Below are 20,093 nucleotides of genomic sequence, written 5' to 3'. Positions count from 1 at the left end.
TTTTGGTTTTGGGGCTGGGAAACCTGGGGGGAATCCCACCCCTGGGCTGCTTTACCCGTCCTGAGCTTCTACCCAAATGTGTGTATAGGGGGTCCAGTATAAATCATGCTGTCCTCAGTGTGATTGGCCAGCTGTAATCGCTAACGAATGTTGGGGGTTAGTGCTGAAAATAACAGCTGACGTTTATGGGGGGCCTACTCTGGGCCCGGCTCTGTGGTAACTGTATTGCTAGCAGTAGCTAATTTCACCTTCACCTCTCATAAGGTCAATGCTACATTTTCCTGCAGTTTAGAGGAAAGGAAACCAAGGCCCGGGCATCTGTGATACTCGCCTTGCCCGCCCCCTTTCGGGATGTCCCATGGTCAGTGGGCGAGTCTCTCATCTTGTGTACTTGTCCCTTTTCTGCCAAATGGGACATTGTTTATTGTGCTATTTTCAAAATGTATCACATGCTCTCACTCACATGCAGAATCTAGAGAACAAAATGCACTGATGAACAAAGTAGATCCAGAGACATAGAAACAGGGAACAGACTGTCGAAAGATATCGTTAGAGAATAGAAGAGTTGTTTTAAACCTAGTCCTGGGTGTTTATTGAGGTTCCTCATCACACATGAGACAAGATGCTAAAGTGGGCGCTCTCCAGGCCGCCGGTTCTCTCCCCTCAACCTGGTCAGAACCAGTCCCCCAGCTGGGTTCCTCACCACCACCTAGACCAGCCGTGGGCAAACTATGGCCTGTGGGCCGGATCTGGCTCGTTTGAAATGAATAAAACTAAAAAAAAAAAAGACCGTACCCTTTTATGTAATGATGTTTACTTTGAATTTATATTAGTTCATACAAACACTCCATCCATGCTTTTGTTCCGGCCCTCCGGTCCAGTTTAAGAACCCATTGTGGCCCTTGAGTCAAAAAGTTTGCCCAACCCTGACCTAGACACTGGTGTTGCTGAAGACAACACCATTTGGTTAAGACCATGGCTTTCAGTTGGGTTGTGGAAAGACACCCAAGTTGAAGACATGTCACCGGGATCCTTGGGGAATTAAGAGCCATCGATGCGAGGGGGAGGCCATGGCGAACATGGCTCTCTTACTGCGCCGTGTCTGGTGGAGGAGAGTTCTGCTCCTACTATTCATTCTTTTAAAGAAATTATTATTGCAGAACCACTGGCTTCCTTTCTTTCTGAACTGTAGCTATAATGTTTTATTTGTACGTGTGTACTTTTGAGAGAGTTGGTCTCTGAAGAGGGAGTTAGGAAAGTATTGCATTGGAAATGTCTTCAGATTGTCTCTCTCCAGTTGTACATTGGATCTCCTTAGGATCGAGAAGCAAAGTGGAACTTAAAAACCAGCTTCTCTTTGTATCAGTCTAGGGAAGAGCTGGCTCAGAGGCGGTCGATCTTGCCTGTTGCTCCAGACACTGACCGCCTGGCAAGGAAAGCAAATATTAACTTTCCCCGCTTCGCCACTTTCCACCAGGGCGGTGCTACCTTTGTGTTTCTGTTTGGAGGACATCATGGCCTGGTTAACATGCGGGAACACTGTGATGGGAGACTTGAACAAAATAGTGAGTAGGTGGTGTGTTGTTAAGTTCTGTGTTCCCGTTCTTACTGGGTGTGTGTCTTTCCAAGTGCTCCAGGTTAAGAATTACATGTTAGGAAAACAGATGTAATGCAAATAATAGGAGAGTTCTCATTTCCTTCAGTGAACCGGGCTCCGAGTTCCTGGGTGGTGGTCATTTTCCGGTACCTTCTCTCCTTATCAAACGCAGCTGCGCTGACCCAGCTCCTCCCGAGCTCATTGCATTGTCAGTGATCACGTTCTGCAGACCAGACGACAGCCCACCTACAGGTGGCAGGGGGTCACAGTGCGCTAACGCTGCGCAGAGATCACTCCTGCCAACAATTAATGGGGGAATTCGCTTTATGAAGCCTGTTTACAGACTGACATCTGGAGGAATTTTTGCCCTGGATCCATTCCAACCTGTTGGATTTATGGACTGTGCTTGCTTTTTGGTAAATAGGACTCTTTTTCTACATGCTACATTCTGTTTACATAATTATCGATGGATGAAAGCAGCTACGTTTCTGTAGTTCTTAAACCTCTGAACCAAGTGGACCTCGGTTCCAAGCGGTGGTCCAGTTAAAGAATACGCGGACACCTATCATTACCCAAGGTGCGGAAACATCTTAATGCCAGGAGCACCCTCTCTCTTAAACCCAGACTTTCGGCTGGAGCCCTTCCACCCCAGGGGACTCGGTATTCAGCCTTTATGGGGAGTTTAAAACTTGTTGAGACACATGCTAGACCTCTTAAAATATATTAGACTCCCTTTTATTCACACACTCGGTCTCTGCTGTGAGGTGTGAAATGGAAATATTTTCAAACATAGGTACATGCGTAGTCTTGAACACGTTTTACGTTCTCGCCCTGTGTGGGGGGATCAAAGCTTGTTATTAGGCAGTGGGATTGAACTCCCAAACTTTTCACAGGGCGTCACGTTGGTCACCATCACAGTGACCTCCACCCGCCCTTGTGTGGTTAAGCATTTAGTATCTCTCGTTAGTGGACAAGCCACTCTCAGTGCAGTCAGCATGGCATCTGCAAATCCCGGAAGAAGGAAAGTTGTAGACTGGACTGAAAAAGAACGTAGAAACACTGTATCGTGTGTTGGAACTGGGAACCTGAGACTAGGCAGAGGGCATTTTTCCTGCTTTGCTGAGTGTGGGGACTGTGAGGTTGCCCCCGGTGAAGGCTGGAATGCCTCCACATCACAGCCGAGTGGAGGGCAGGATGGAAGTGGAGATGAGGAAGCTGTGGGCACGTGCCCTCAGGTTCCCTCCCGAGAGCAGTAGTGTGTCACGTGGTATCTACTTGATGTTCCCAACCTAACGCCGTGTTACGTTCTCAGGGCTTTATGTCCTTTGGTGAAGTCAATGCCTGTTGTATTTATTAACCATCTTGTCTGTGTGTTTTTCTGGAAAGCATCTGCTCAGTAAGCACCTTTGTAAACCCAATTTCACAGAAATGTTGGCTCTCCAGAATGGCCCTTAAGGTTAGAAAACACACACACACACACACACACACACACACACACACGTCATTCATTAAAAACATTCCCGCCAGCACAGCTTCCCCAGTTCTGGTGTGCTCTCAGGGAAATGTTAGGTCCAAGTACAGGCGGACTGGGCCTTTGGTCTGAAGTCCAGTTGGAAGGAAAGGTCAGTGGAGGTTTGATCTCAAGGATTGAAGCCACTTCTCCTCTAGAGCTTTTTGCTTTTTATCTCTTCTGCAGCCCTTGTGCATGTCGTTGCCTGTGCCTTCTCCACATTTCTTCCTAGCTCCACCTCCTAATCCGCATGATGAGACATTTTTCAAACTGCTAACATATTTGTATACTTTAATATTTTATCATCTACACCTTCAGCAAATCACCCCAAAATTTACACAGAAAATAGAATGTGTTGATGAATCATTTTCCTCCTTTTCTCTTCACCTTCCATCTTCCTCTCTCTTCTGCCCACTTCCCTTCCTGCCACTCTTCCATTCTGCCAAATGCTTGGCTTTTTAGTTTACATCTCCTTGACCTAGAAAAGAAGTGTATTTTATTTATTTTTAAATATGTTTTTATTGATTTCAGAGAGAGGAAGGGAGATGGACAGAGAGATAGAAACATCAATGAGAGAAAATCATCAATCAGCTGCCTCCTGCACACTCCACACTGGGGATCGAGCCTGCAGTCTGGGCATGTGCCCTGACCAGGAATTGAACCATGACCTCCTGGATCATAGGTCAACACTCAACCACTGAGCAACACTGGCTGGGCAAAAGTGTATTTTAAAAAACTAGAAAAATAAACAGAGTAGAGGAGAATTATCAGGAAAACTTTCATATATGTCTATATGCCTGTATGCATATGTGTGCACACTTACACACACAGAGAGAGAGAGAGAGAGAGAGAGAGAGAGAGAGAAAATAGAACTTTTAAAAATTAATATATTTACAGGGAATTTTTTAACTACTCATAGTCTCTCAGGGAAGTTCTTCATATTTACTAATAAGATAGTGAAATATTATTTTCAAAGCACCCATTCCCCACACTTCACATGAATTAGAAACCTTTGAAATAAAATCTGAATGTTAACCTCAAAAAACACGTTATCCATCAAGTAAATCTTGATGAAAAGAAAACTGTCACTGGTGTATATTTTGAGGTTTCTGCTGTTTCTAATTCTTAGTGGCAGTTCAGGCCCATGAGCTGAAGATTCTTTGGTTGGCAAGTCAGGGTCATTTGTGATTCTCAGTGTCTCCTGTTCCATTCCTCTTAAAATATGAAGAAAAATGAAGAAAAGACTTTTTCCTCCCTGAAGGACTCCCTAAAGGAATGGAATATTCTTGCCCTACTTGATTGCCAAGGTCACTGTGGCAAGAAAATAAGTCAGCAAAGTTCTAAGATATACCCAAAGCAGAGCTTGCCGGCCCTGTGCTTTTCTGTATCGCTGAAAGGAAGTGCTAGTTAGCACAAGCCAGCCCACGGAGATTTCTCTGGAAAAAGAGAGCTCTTGAGGAAGTGCCAACGGTTTGGGACACTGGAGATCCAGGAACGTGCTCTGAGGCCTCAGGGGCCTCAGCCACCCTCTCTGAGCCTCTGTTCTGCTCTCTTCTCATTGAAGGTGGTTAAACCAAGAGCAAAAGTTCTCTGATTCCATAGAAATGGTGTGGAAAGTGCTTCTGTGCCAAGAAAATGAATAAAAGGCAGAGACGATCAAATGTACCATATGCCAAGCACTGTGCTGGGTGTCCATGGTCTCTTGAGCCTCATGAAAGTGCTCAGTAAGACCCTCATTTTATAGATGAGGCAACTAGTAACCTTCCCTGGGTCCTACAGCTGGATCCAGCCTGGTCCACTGCCCAGAATCTGCCCTGGGTCCTCCAGCTGGATCCAGCCCATCCACTGCTGGAACTTCACAGTCTAGCCTCACCTCGTTGTTGGCCTCCTTCCCCTGCAGTGGCCTCTCCAGCCAGGGCCCACTGGCTTCTACTTTTGATAGAGGAGAAGGAACACCTGGAGACACTCCTAAAATAGTGGAGACCCTAAGAATTTATGAAAAGAATCCTTTAAAATCTCCCCCCAGTCTAATCATGAGAAAAAACACCAGACAGTTTTCAGTGGAAGGGCATTGTGCAGTACACCTGCCCAGTACTCAGATCGGGCCAGGCCATCAGAAACAAGGGAGGCCCGAGACTCGGTCACAGCCAAGACGAGCCAACGGAGACCTGGCAACAAAAGTCACGAGGTACCGAATCTGTGGGAGCTTCGTTTTCTTCTCCGTAAACGGAGAATAATAACACCTGTTTGGTGGTGTGGTTTGTAGGAGCTAAGTGAGATAACATGAGCAGAGTCTCTAGCATTTAGAAAGCACTTAATAATGATCATTATTGTTACCATGATCTACGGGCTTGGAAAAGAGATTAAAAATAAGCCTGTTAACACACCTATGGCTTTGTGAACCAACGTCACCCAATAAATTTGATGTAAAAAATATGCCTGGTTCTTCCGGATGGGCCCCTTGCCTAGTGCAGAGGTAGCAGGGCCAGCTCCATTGCCCTGATGGGGGATTCTAACGCTGATGCTTCTTTCATGCGTGTGGAAATGCTTTCCTTTCGAGTTACCTCGGCATCCATTTCTTTTTCAGAGACAACGCAGAGGAATGAATGGTAAGGTGTGTTTTCCTCAGACCTGGGGTCCTGCCACTTCCTCTCATTTGAATGCGCTGACCCCCCCATCTTTCTTCATAAATCCCCTCACCTGTAAAGCTCAACTTGAGTGTGAGGCTTTCGGCTCAGTATGTGAAAAACCTCAGTGGGAAAAAAGCACACTTCATTCACCAGAAGACTGGCTGTGGGGAAACCTGTGCCGTCTACGGCATGTTGTATGCATCCAGGGAATGATGGCGGATGGGTCACTCGAGTGGTAGCGTCGTCAGGAAGTTCTCACGAGTTTCCCGTGCAGGACTTCGGTGGGAGGATGAGGTGACCTACACCCAGTATGGTGCCATCCTCCCGTCACTTGGAACTGACGTGGGATTGAAAGCTCCCACAATGCAGTGTGTGGCTTTGCTGCTGAACTAGGAGGCGTCTGCATCTGTCCTGGAAAGTGCTGGGCGTCAGGGATAGAGTCAAATTCCAGAGACCAGCCCACATCACCAGCAGCCTTCCTCTTCACCCCAGGAAGGGCTCGTCCCCTGCAGGCAGTGGGCCCTGCTTCCTATGGCTTCTGACGCTCTGGTGTTGGAGGGAATGCCTGCTGAAGCGCATTATCGTGTGATGTCCCAGCCGCACTAGGTTTTGTCCTTTCTGACTTCGGAAAGGAAAGCTTAAAGGCAACACCATCGCTGCTGTTGCTAAGTGATCGGTCGTCAGTATAATATGTCTTTAGGGGCAATAACTCATTCCCAGTGTTTTCACCAAAGAGAGACATATAATAGGATTATTCTTTCTGGTCCGCTCTTGAAGACTATTGTCACATCATTTGTTATATGGTTGATTGGCACGTTTTTTCCAGCTGCACTTGCCACTGAAGGGGCAGATTTTGGGGGCCCGGCTCTGAGAGTATCGTTTGTGTTTTCCAACTAGGCGGCTGCGCTCCGATTCCAGAGTCAGACCTGGAGGAAAGGGCAACAGAGCAAGACTCCACCGAGCTGTTCAGCAGCCACAAGCACCTCGAGGCGGAGCCGCCCACGCCTGGTAAGGGAAGGGGTGGCCTTCACAAGCCCCAGGTCAGGGCCAGCGGCACCTGCCGGTCTCCTGTACCCCAGGGCGTTCTGCAAAGCTGCTCGTTTTCTCCCTTCCTCCTCCCTCCCCTCCACTTTGGCGCAGCTCGGTTAGATCATTTGTGTATTCCTTTCAATATTCAGACCAAGCATGTCAAACTCGCGGCCGGCGGACCACATGTTTGACATGCTTGATTCAGACCTTCCCCTCTCTGTCACTCTCTTTTTTCTAGAAGTTGCACCCCTGCAAGGAGTCTCGGAGTAGTTCACATAGAGTTGTCCGGTTGAGGGGAAGATGGCTTGCCCCGGGCTGACGCTGTGTGGACCTCGTGCCAAGCGCAGGCGTAGGGCTGGCCCAGGTGCTTCCTCTTGCTCACCTGTCTGGATGTGGCACTGTGTAGAGATGGGGGCCAGGACTTTTATTTTTATGGGCAAGTCCACTGAAACTTTTCCTACCAGGAGAGGATGTTGCTGCTTGGTCATCCGTGGGTTTACAGCCATGGGAGACAGTGACACGGCATCTTTCTGGGACAGACTTTATAATGCAGAGACCTAGATCCGAAATAATTTGATAACCATTATTTTTCAGAATTCTTATATAGTACATGTATCAAGTTTAATAAAACAGCTCATTGTCAAACAATATCTTGGAGTTGGTTTGTAATCAGAGGCTTATCTGGTGACTTCACTACATAATTTCTTCAGAGGAAAGAAATGAAAAGGAATCGAAAACTTGGCTACTCCACGGTAAGACCCAAACAGGGTTGTTTTATGACTAAACCAAGAACTTTCATAGGATTGACTCTCTTAGGCGAAAAGCAGAAGAAGGTAAGTTTCCTTCTGTTATATGTGAAAATGTTTCAAGGAAGCAAGTTCACGAACATCCTCTTCATGACCCCAATGGGGGATACCTTTTAAAAATCCAGGGGGAAGGCGACGCACACTTTATTACAGTTAGAATGTGAGGTTTTTATGTGTAAGAAGTAAAAGAGACTTTGCCAATTTCAGGCTAAAAGGAGAGTTGCAAGACTGATTCATTGAAACCAAGTGTGTCTGCCGGTTTGGAATGCCTTTAGCAGCACCAGGGGGAATGGTCCGTGGTGTTCCTCTTGTGAAGTGTCGCAAACTGCAGAGGATGCGTTGTGTACTATTTCCAGCCTTCTTCTGTAGGATACGCAGCAGAATACGTAATATTTTTAATGGTCAGGTGTGTTCGTGGACAACTTCTAGACCTTGGGCCAGAATCAACCATTAGGTGAATATCACCCAGCCCGTGGGACCGGTGGAAGGTGTCAGGGCTGTCGGTGCGCCCAGAGCTGCAAAAGCGCAGCACTCTGGCTGTCTTTAGCAGTTCCCTGGAAGAAGGGGTGCAAGAGAAGCGAATTGCTTCTTAAACCTGTGTTCTTTGCTATCTGGTTCCCATGGCCGGCGTGGTACTGTGCACCTGCCCATTTCTGTTCTCCTTTCTCTGTCTTTTTGAGTCTCGTCCTGTGATGTTCTAACTGCCTTTAACTCAGTTTCTTCTTCTCTGTGTTTCCATGTTCGTCTGCATGGGCCAGTCTTTCTTTACCTTCGCCAACCCCCCTCCACCAATTCTTTCCCTTCGTCTTTTGATTTTCTCCTTTATTTCCCACGATATAAAACTGATGCATGCTGTCCGATGTGTGAAGGTGACGTAAGTGCCTGAGGGCAGTGGTTTCTGTCTCTGTCCATCCGTCCTCCACGGTTTACCGCTCATTTGCGCCTCCGTGGTTGCTGGGTTCTGTGGGGGAGAAACTACCAAGGTAAGTCCAGAGGCTTCCTAGCTCTGGTTTGGGGATTTAGGTGACTTTTGTTGCTACAATTACATGTGATACTGAGAGTTTGTATTTTAAGAAGTATATTTGTAAAATGTTTTCCGGGAAATCATTATTAGTGTCCTAAGCCTATTAGCACAGTTTTAGTAATTTTACTTTTCATTTGAATCACTTTAATACAGAACTCCCAATATATGCATCATGGACATATTTAAAAATAGATCTGCTATATTCCCCAAGGAAAGAAGTTACTTATTAACCTTTTCAACATGATCACATTTAAAATATCAGTTCTAAAATGATAAAATAATTTGATTCATGACTTGAAAGTACCTTTTGATAAAGGAACTCCTGAATTTAAGTTGCAGATCTGTCTTTTAACCCTGACTTTGGCCTCAGTATTTAAAAGCACACGTAAAGTGTTTCTGCTAACAGAAAAATAGTGGGGCCAAGAATTACTCTGGAGCCAAATTGTACTTGGAGTGGCCTTTTGAAAATCAAGACCCAAATAATTGTTAATTGTTCTCATTATTTTGGCACTAGTATTTCAGTCTTGGAGTAACTCTGCAAGCTGGGAGAAGTCAGATCCAGGTTTCTGATTAGCCAGATAGTCTCATGATTACCCAGCACATCAGAGTAGGTGCTAATGAAATAGCAGACACCTACAGAATGCTTACTACCTGTGGGTGCTTTGTACGCACTATTCTGTTCACTCCTCATGACATCACTGTAATGTAGGCGGTGGTGTTACCTGTATTTTACAAATGAGAGTTCTGAGGTTAAAAGAGGCTAAATAATTTACCCAGCATCCCACAGTCAGTGTGTAGGAGAACTGGAATTTTAATCCAAAAGCCCAGACACCCCACCCCCACCCCACCCCAGACGTTTAGACTGGTGGTAGGACTACTGTAAAATACAGTTTACAACTGGAGGCTTGTAGTCCAAGGTAGCCACGTTTCTTTGGTTTCTAATGTGGTTGCCCATTTTAAATATTTACCTATTTGCCATTTATATTTCTCCTTTGGTGAATTGCCTGTTCCTGCTATTCCTTTCCTTTTCTGGGGAGATTTGTGGTGGCAATAATGATTACCGTATCGATTATAATAGTGTTTTGAAATAATATTAATCTTTGGTTGGTAGAGTATGACATGGACATTGTCTCAACTTTTCACTTGTCTTTTAATCTTGTTTCTGAGTTTGTTTTTAATAGAAGATTTAAAATTTTAAGTCGCCACATGTTTGCCCCCTTTCTTTGTGGTTTGTGCCTGTGGTGCAGCCTGGGTGTCTGATGAACACCCTCGCCTCTCCTCTCCGTGCCAGGCTGGGGCCGTGCCTGGGCTGCGTCTATGCTGAGCAGGTGCCCAGCGCGTCCTCTGCGGCAGAACCCTGGGCTGTGTGAGCCGCAGAGCTGTGTCCTCTTCTGCTCTCATATGTCATGGAGATTTCATGTAAATATCTCATTTGCATGAAATGCCTCCTAGGTTTCCCTCAGCCCCTTCATCCTGGGGACAGTCACCCAAGTGACAGACACTCCAGAATCCCTTCAAAATCCCGCCCCCTCTGATGCTCCTCCCCACCCCTGTGGGCCCTGCTTTAGGATGACTGGTGTCCCAGCAGGTTCCTTAGCTCATATAAAGAGCCTGGCCCACCCCCACCCGCCCTCCAGACACGGTCAGATGTGTTCCCCTCGCCTTAGGCTCCTGCTGGGGCGCTGTGCCCACCTGAATCTATGTGCAGAGGCAAGACAGGCATCAGCGATGGTGCCTGTGTCCCGATCCCCCAGGTCTCCAATCCCCTACACTCTGTGGTTTCCTTGCCTCTCAGGGACTGGCTTGCAGTGTCCACAGGTCAAGTACACCTGGAGCCACAGGGTTCCCCCGGCTTGAGGAACTTCAGCTTGTATAAGAATGGCTTTGCTATGCTTCCATGACTCTTAAAAAGTTATTCTCTGGCTTGAAAGTGGCTAAGCCAAGAGACCTACCTCTGTGTTGTTGTTTTTTAATCCTCACCAAGGACATCGAGAGAGAGAGAGAGAGAGAGAGAGAGAGAGAGAGAGAGAAGCATCAACGTGAGAGAGAAACATGGATCGTTTGGTTGCCTTTCATTTGTGCCCGGACTGGGGATTGAACTGGCAACCTAACCTTTCAGTGCACATTCCGGCTGGGCTGTGTTTTGTTTTTTAAATACCCGCCTCTAACTAGATGGTAGTCTGTGTCACAATGTACATGATTCCTTATCACGTACAATTGTAGGAAAAGATGAGTGAAAAATCAAAATAAAATGTATGTGATGAGTGTACACCCCTTAAAAAGCATTCTATAAATGCAGAACCACCAGCGGCCACCTGCCACGGCAGCAAGGGCCTCATTGCGTGCCCACAGCGTCGCCATGGCCTCTGGTTCGGAGACGAGGCTGTGCCCACCGTAGTCCGGAGCTGCGGGGTGGGCGGCTGCAGAGAGGGGCTGGCTTCCGGCCTTGGTTGGACGGCAGGTCTGCTCTCTGCTTCCTTTCGCAGAGCGTCTCTTCGGAGTATTCTTTAATGAATGTGTTGCTCTTGTCATGAGAGAGCAGGCCCCATCTCTGTGTATGTGTCAGGATATCAGCATGAGGATATAAACAGTAATTAGCAATGGACTCCTGTTGCTGGGCATTGGGTCTTTTAACAGCATGAGTTTTAGAAAATATTCTACTTGGACATTGTACTGTAGTGATCCTGAAAGGTACAGAGTACAACATATCAAAAGCACATGATTAGTGTACCATATAGCACTACTATGAGCATAGAATTGTATTGAGAATGATATTCTCTTTCTGTCCTTAACCTCTTCTGATGTGAGAAGTGATTGTGTCAATTAAATGCCAAAACAATGCTAAAGTTGGATCAAGAGCTGGCCTCCCGGCAGCCTTCCTGTGTGTGCAGGTTGAAGTAGCTGGTGGGCTTTTCTGCTTTCGCCCCTACACTGTGGAAGTGATGCGGAGACCACAGGTGGTGGGGGTTTTGTTGAACTGCATTGTGACAGATATGACTTACAACACCACCCAGCCGCCAGCGCCTAATGGGAGGAAGATGCCTGTGAGGTGGGCAGCGCCCCCTGCTCTGCGCCCTCCTGGGGCACTGGGTGAGGAGCGATGGGCGGGGGTGGGATCCCTGGAACCCATTTCTCCAGCAGAGCAGCAAGCGATGATTTAGCCATGTTCAGATTTGACTGCAAGCCACATAAACATGTCCCATGAACCCCAATTAAGTGTCTCCCATTCAACTGCCCTGTAGCCAGAGCCCCAAAAGCATGGCCACGAACCTGGGTAAGGGAAGGGCCCTGGAGGTGAGCCTCATGACATTACGAATCCACCGTCACTGCAGCCTGAGAAAGAGACTAGAGCAGTGATGGCGAACCTATGACACGCGTGTCAGAGGTGACACGAGAACTCATTTTTTTGGTTGATTTTTCTTTGTTAAATAGCATTTAAATATATGAAATAAATATCAAAAATATAAGTCTTTGTTTTACTATGGTTGCAAACATCAAAAAATTTCTATATGTGACACGGCACCAGAGTTAAGTTAGGGTTTTTCAAAATGCTGACACGCCGAGCTCAAAAGGTTCGCCATCACTGGACTAGAGACTATGCCTTAAAGAGTTCATTTGTTTTTTGAAAAAATTTCCTTGAAAAATAACTCCAAAAACTGGCAGTAATGCAGAGATCACATGTATTGGGGGTTTTATTGACTTGGACTTTAATGAGACAAGAGTATGTGGATGGGGATGGAGCGGGCAGAGTTTGCAAGGACATATTGAAAATCCCTTTACCCGCATTCCAGGTCTCTTCGCGTGTGCCCGTGCGAGCCTTGGTCGAGTGTGGCCTCAGCGCTAAGTGTGCATTTACTTTTCAGTTTTGCTGTTTAACTTTCCCCTGAGGCATCAGTGAGCCCCAGGGACTAGCAGGGCTGCGGGTCTCTGGTGTGCATCCTTGACTCTGTAGAGAGGTGCTTCCCTTATATATTCAGGGACAGTTCTCCTGCCCTCAGCTCCCACCCACACTCCCGGCTGGGCACGAAAGGCAGCGAGTCAGTCATCCATCCCACTGGCTGAAAGGATTTCAGATTTTAGAAGCACCTGGCAGGCTATCAAGTTTCCAAGGGCCACGGCCCCTTCCTGGGCTCCGAGGTCATCAGGTTGAGAATGAAGAGGTTTAAAGTGCTAGTGATTTAGCTACATTCCATGTAACCGGCCACAGCAATCAGTGTGTGTTCCATCTGCTACCAGTTTCCGAGAGAGAAGCTCACAGTGTCACCTGTAACCTCTCATTCCTACGTGTCAGGCATCTCTAAGAACATTAAGGTCATCTGAATATGGGGAACAGCTGGAATAGTCATTTTGTGTAAACCCCAAATCTAGAAATGTTATTTTCTCGCTTAAGCCAGAGTCCTAATTAAGGCCAGACTTCACTTCCATTTAGGGAACTGTAAGTCTGCAGTCTTCATGGGCTCCTTTCACGTTATCTTCCTGCGTTTAGGTTCACCGCTGTCTTATTTATTCGAGGACAAAAGTTAGGAAATCTTTGTAGGTCAATGGTCATAAGTAAGGAAATGGAAGCTTCTGTTTTACTAAGCCTCGTGGGATAAAATGAAGTCATTACTTATCCCTTAGGGAAAAGGATGGTGCAGAATCCTCATCATTCACACTCAGCAGCTCACAAAAATGAAAATAATCAAAGCAATTAACAAGACATTCTGGAAGAAAACATTAAACATTCCCCAGCCTTTAATGACACAGGGGATGGATAGAGGACAAGAGTTGGGATTTCTTTTCAACTTATCCCAAAGTGTCAATAAGAAATCATAAAACATGTTCTCTCTCTCTCTCTCCCTCTCCCTCTTTCCCTCTCTCTCTCTCTCTCCATTCTCTGCTTCTGAAACCAATGCCATCTGGATCTGATCCTCCCTCTCCATCCCAGTAGCAGTGATGTGCTTCCCTCCCGCCCCGCCCCCCGGCTGGACTCCAGTTTTGCCAGCTCCTCTGATGCCCGGTTGCCTCTGTTCCTCACTTGAGCCCCTTCCAGCATCTGCATGTGTGTAATGGTCCCTCTGGTGGCATTAGCTCTTGTCGTCTCTCCTGCATCTTTGGCTCTGCAGGCTGTGGTGCTGGACCCCCTGGACATACACATGCAAGCAAATGAATCCACACACAGGCGCACACCTCACAAAGGTTAGCTTAGAATAGTCCAAAGATCTAAATGCAAAACGCAAAACCATAAAACTCCCAGGAGATAAGCTAGGAGAACACCGAGGTAACCTTGAGCATGGCGATGACTTTTTAGATACAAAACCAAAGTTATGACCCATGAAAGAAAATTGTTAGGCTGGACTTTATTAAGATTGAAACCTTCTTTATGAAAGATACTGTCAAGAGAATGGGAGGACAAGACTCAGATTTGTCTTTACAGACGGAGAACTGTTGTCCAAAACTTATGAACTCTTAAAACTCATTAATAAGAAAAGAACCTGATTTTAAAAATGGGCAAAAAACCTGAACAGACACTTGACCAAAGAAAATACGTCGATGGCAAATGAGCATATGAAAATATGCTCAGCAGCATATGTCATTAGGGAATTGCAAATTAAAACGAGAGGTCATGATTGCCAAAACATGGAAGTAACCAAGATGTTTTTCTGTAGGTCAATGGATAAATGCACTGTGGTACAGCTAGGCAAAGGGCAGCATTTCAGTGCTAAAATAAAACATATTTTGGTTCAGAGGACAGAGGAAGAATTGAAAATATACAGTTGTAAACTTCTTACATTATACATAAAGTGATAGAATATTTGAGGGGAGGCTGTGATGTGTTTAAGATATATATAGTAAACCCAAGAGCAAGCACCAAAAAACTCCACAAAAAAACCCAAATGTGTATAGAAGGCAATATAGGACATAAAATAGAATACTAAGAAATCTCAACTAATCCAAAAGACAGGATAAGAAACACTAAAGAATCAAAGAAAATATAGGAAAAATAGAAAAATAACAAGGTGGTAGATCTACACTCAACTATATTGATGATTATACTCAGTGTGATATTTTTTCAGATTAAAAAAAGCAAGATCTAACAAAATACTATCTCTAAGATACAAAATTTTAATGTAAAAAAAGACACATTTAGGATAAAAATAAAAGGGAAAAGATATACTATGAAAGTATTAATCATATGTAAGTTGGAAAGGCTGTATTAATGTCAGACAAGGGTGCCCGGCTAGCTCAGTTGGTAGAGCATGAGACTCTTAATGTCAGACAAAATAGACTTCAAAACAAAGAATATTAGCAGAGATAAAGATAGCTATTTAATAATAATAAAAGGACAATACATTAAGAAGACATAACTTTCTTAAATGTGTATGCATCTACTAGAGGAGCTCCAAAACCTGACAGAACTAAAAGAAAAAAATAGACAGGCCTACCATTAAAATTTAGAGATTTCAACAATCCTCTCCCAATAACTGACTGCAGAACAAACAGAAAATTAATAAGAACATAAGAGTCATGAGCAACCTCATCAACTTAATTAAGACCTATCAAAGACCACATCTAGCAATCACACAGTATTTTTAAGTGCTCATGGAATATTCACCTAGGTAGACCCAATACTTGGCCATAAAACAAGTCTCAGTAAATTTAAAAGCATTGAACTCATTCAGAATATGTTCTCTGATGACAACAGAATTAAATAGAAATCAATATAAAAAGATAATGGGAAAATTCTATATATTTAGATATTAAACAACATACTTCTAAGTAACCCCTGGGTCAAAGAAGAAATCACAAGAGAACTTAGAAAATATTTAGAATTGAATGATAAAGAATATATGACATATCAAGCTTTGTGGGATGAACCTAATGCAGTGCCTAGAGAGAAAATTATAGCTTTAAATGTTTACATTGGACAAAGAAATGTCTGAAATCAGTGGTCTACATTTCTACTTTAACTAGAAAAGTAAGTGAATTAAACCAGAGGAATAAAATATTAAGAGTAGAAATCAATGAAATATAATAACAGAAAAAATAGCAGACAAAGCCAAAGCTTTTCTTTTCTAAAAGATCAATAAAATGGATAAATAACTGATCAAGAAAAAAGGGAGAAGTCACAAATTGTCAATATCAGGAATGAAAGAGGACTACGGATCCTAAAAAGGATAATGAGGGCATGTGAGGAACAACCTATGCCAATAAATGTACAACTGGAACGGATACATTCTTTGAAAATTACAACAAGCGACACAAGAAAAGTAGAAAATTCGAATAACCCAATATCTTTAAAGAATTGAACTCATAATTTAAAACCTCCTCAGATGATGGATTCATTGGTGAGTCCTATCAAACATTTAATGAAGAAACAATAGCAATCATACAGACTCTAAGAAAACAGGTGGAGGGAATCATTGCCAACTTGTTTTGATGAAGCCAGCATTATCCTGACACTAAACTGGACAAAAACGCTATTAAAAAACAAAACAGGCAGACAAACAAGAACAGAAAAAGGAATAAAACACTGGAGACCAATGTCCCTCATGAATAGAGATGCAAAATCTTAACAAAACAGGCAGACAAACAAGAACAGAAAAAGAAATAAAACACTGGAGATCAATGTCCTTCATGAATAGAGATGCAAAATCTTGACGAAGACATCACCAAATAGAATCCAGCTTTTAAAAAGGAGATGCACATAGCAGTGGGCTATACGAAATGAAAAATGGGTTTAACATTTAAAACTCAATCAAGGTAATTCACCATATTAACAGAACACCGGAGAAAAACAATATGAGTATGGCAATAGTAGCATTTGATAAAATTCAGTACCTATTACTGGTTTAAAAATCTCAGCAAACTGGGAATAGAAAGGAACCTTCTCAACATGATAAAAGGCATCTATGAAAAACCCACTGCTAACATTCCTCTTGATGGTGAAAGACAGGTCTTTTCTTTAAAGACTGGGGATCAGGTGACGGGTGTCTGCTCTCGCCTGTTCTATTTGACATTATACTGGAGTCCTATCCAGCACAGTAAGGCCAATAAAAGCACTTGGGAGATGGGGGTGGGTGGGTGGAGGCACAAAAATTGGAAAGGAACAAATAAAACTTTTCATTCACAGACAATATAATATTTAGAAAAGGCTACTAGGATAAGTGAGTTTAACAGTGACAGGATACAAGAAAAATGTAAAGAAGCAGTAATTTTTACTATGTGCTAGCAACAAACAATTGGAGAGTGCAATGGAAGGAAGTATTCTGAGAGTAGCAGTGGGGTACCCACAGTGTGGGAGCATGCAGTAGTGAGGTGCCCAGCATGCATGAGCATGCAGTGGTGGGGTGCCCAGAGTGCATGAGTATGCAGTGGTGGGGTGCCCAGAGTGCATGAGCATGCAGTGTTGGGATGCCTAGAGTATGTGAACATGCAGTAGTGGGGTGCCCAGAGTGTGTGAACATGCAGTAGTGGGGTGCCCAGCGTGCGTGAGCATGCAGTAGTGGGGTGCCCAGTGTGTGTGAGCATATAGTGGGGTGCCCAGCGTGTGTGAGCATGCAGTGGGGTGCCCAGCATGTGTGAGCATGCAGGAGGGGACTCTCCACTCCTCCTGGGCGAGGTGGGCTGGGGTCCAGGAAGGAGTGTTGGTGGCTCCGCTTGACCTGAGCCATTGCTCTCAGCCAAGTCCTGCCTGTGTGCATCCTGTCGCACAGTGTCTGTGCCCCACCCGCGGAATAAACGCTGGCCTCTAGGACTAAAGGGGCAAATACACAAACAAGGAGGCTGTGCATCTCGTGTGGCTTAGGAGTTTGTTTCCGAAGCTGAAGAATGTCACTTCATAATTCCTCTTTGGTCCTGAGCACGGGCCCTGGTTGGCTTGCGCTGGGATATCCACCCCTCAGCTCTGGGGTAGGAAATGATTCCAGAGGTAATCCTTGTTTCCTTTGTTCCTGGCTCTGCCACTCGCTTGCTGTGAGCCTGACCGTGGCTGCTCTTTCTGACCCTCCGTCTCGGCATATGAGGAATCACCATCCCCAGCCAGTGCTGACGGGCTGAGCTCAGGTCAGAAGCTTTCCCTGGTTCTGGCTGCGCCCTCGGAGCTCACATACTATCTTGCTTCTGTCCCTTTCACGTATTTTAAAACACTGTCTTCAAACTTGATCAGAAATGATGTACTCAAGCCTCCCAGGTGACTCGTCATGGTGACATATCCTTTTTGAATATTAAAATTACATTTCTGTGAAACCATGTGGCCAACGGACTGTCCCTTAAATAAATGCAATCTCTCTTACATTATCAGCAAATTACTTCAACAACTACACTTGCTACTGTGGCTACCTCTGAGTTTCTCTAAGGCTCCTCTGTATTTGATTGCTGGATAAATATTTAGAAGACTTGAAAAGGCTAATTTCAGATTTGAGCCTTCGCTGTTCAACCATTTATATTTCCAGGCCTTCTAGACAGTTCGAATTCTCTTTTGTGAAGCCTAGTGCGGTTCTCGCATTGATGCTATTTACATTTCTTTTGTAATGTGCCGCAGGTTCATAAAACTTTCCATTTAAAGTTTTGATGGGATTAGCTGCTTTTAATTACATCTGAAGAGTCCCTTGCCAAATAATGATTAAAACCCACAGAAACGGAACGGTTGAGACATAAGCAAAGCAAAACAGAGCTATATGAAAACCACTTCAATTCGTGAAACAAAAGTACATCCATTTAATTTGTACGTATGTGGAGGATTTAATTGAAATAGAACAAAAGATACATAAGGTGAGAAAGGTAGATAAGAGAACTTTAAAACGTGTGAGTTCAAATGCTGTGTTTTTTGTGGTTGTTGATTTTTAAAAATCAAAGCATAACAGATTCTTCCGGGGAAGTTTTTGGAGTAAAAAATAAAACGCATATATAATTACGGTTCAGCAAAAATTGCATTTGCTGCCTGTTGAGCAAACTCAGTTGGATTTACTAAACCAGTGCTCCCGCCCGCGCCTGTGAGTTCTGTGCCTCGAGTCCTCGCGGGCCCCACTGCTTCAGCACTTAGGTCTCCTGTGTGTCCCCTTCGCAGGAAGCTGCTCCCTCCTCTCTGGCAGCGGGTCCCCCAGCTTTCAGGATCAAATTCCAATTCGCATCCTTGGTGGACCCCAGCACCTTCCTGACTTTCTCTGGCTTCTCTCCCAGCTTCCCCCACCCACCACAAACCCCCTCTCCTCCTGCCACGAGTACTTCCCGGGCATAGGCCCCCATGCCTTCTGCACTCACTCACTCACTCACTCACTCACTCACTCACTCATTCATTCAGTTATTCAGTCATTCATCCCACACATAGGAGGGGCGCTCTGCCTAGCAGTAGGGATGCATCTGGAGCCAGAAAGAAACCCCCGGCCCTGCCCTCAGGGGGTTCCAGGCAAGTGGAGGAACCAGCCTTCGGGTGAAGAATCTCCCGGGAGACTAGAGTGATGGCCCTGGTGGGTGATGCAGAGGTGACACACGGTGACAGAACCCTGGGAAACATGGGGACGCGATCTGGCTGGAGAGCGGGATGCTTCGCGGAGCAGCAGGGGCAGGAGCAGGCGTGCGCAGGAGCTGCAGGGTAGGGCCCGCAGAGAAGCCTGTGGGCCGGGCGGGTTTAGAGGGAGGAGAGCAGTGCGGCCAGGCTCCTCAGAGGGGGACAGACAGGCTCGGTCACAGGTCCCCTAAGGAGCGCAGGGTTGTCCTGGGAGCCCTCCTCTCCTCCCACCGTCTTCATCACGTGGGGCTCAGCCTGGGTGTCCATCCTTGGGGAGCCGTAGGCGCCCGCCCTCAGAAGGGCAGTGTCCTCCCTCTGCAACTGGGGCTGGGATCTTGCATCGGGGCCGCCTTTCCCGGCACAAAGCAGGCTTGGGGGGAGGAGGGGGGGTGCTGTGGGGGGCTGGCCGGCGGGAAAGCAGCGCCACGCACCAGTGGGCGGCTTTGCGCGTGCGCGGTGCGTGTAGACAGGTAGCTGGGCCTTGGAGTCCAGTGTCTCCCCGAGGGTGGCCCGAACTCCAGCCCCCATCAGGAGCCCCCTCCCCCCGAGAAGACCCCTCCCTTTTAATTCAAACCAAAGTCCAGCTTGTAATTTCAGACGCTAAGGAAATGCCGGGTATGAGGTGGGAGCACGTGGTTTGCAGGGAACTCAGCCGTGACTTGGTCCACGCCACGGTGCCATCCTGACCGGTCGGCTTGCCCGGCCTGGTGCTCTGATGATGGGATTATTAGAGGGATCCGAGCGGGGGGCTGTTCCCTCGTGGAGGAGGAGGGAGCAGGGGGCAGGAGCGGGGAGAGAGGGAATCCCAGCTGCTAATTGGGGCCTAGATGGAACAAATTGCCCCTCATCACAGAAAGGGATTGTATTTCATGTCGAGGGAAAGGAGAGATTTGCCTACAAATTAGGCTGCAAACTGCAGAGGAGGAATCCGGTGCTGCCAGGCCTGCGAGCCAGGACGCTAACGAGATGCGACAAGAGGAGAGGGGTGGGCGCTCCGACCCGAAGGCA

General features: G+C 45.9%; 1 protein-coding gene across 1 annotated transcript in view; it reads left to right on the top strand.

The window, feature by feature from the left end:
* BBS9 (Bardet-Biedl syndrome 9) overlaps window positions 1–7,414 on the top strand; it is a 311,978-nt gene extending 304,564 nt beyond the window's left edge. The window contains exons 22-23 of the mRNA XM_006085338.3: window positions 6,635–6,745; window positions 7,005–7,414. Of these exons, the coding sequence (XP_006085400.1) occupies window positions 6,635–6,745; window positions 7,005–7,036 (143 nt within the window). The 3' untranslated portion in view covers window positions 7,037–7,414. The remainder of the gene's footprint in view (window positions 1–6,634; window positions 6,746–7,004) is intronic.
* The last annotated feature ends 12,679 nt before the right edge of the window (window positions 7,415–20,093 follow it).

This window comes from Myotis lucifugus, unplaced genomic scaffold (assembly GCF_000147115.1).
Source record: "Myotis lucifugus unplaced genomic scaffold, Myoluc2.0 scaffold_18, whole genome shotgun sequence".
Taxonomy (NCBI): Eukaryota; Metazoa; Chordata; class Mammalia; order Chiroptera; family Vespertilionidae; genus Myotis; species Myotis lucifugus.
Note: the sequence above shows the minus strand (reverse complement) of the source record. Positions and strands in the feature narration are given on the sequence as shown.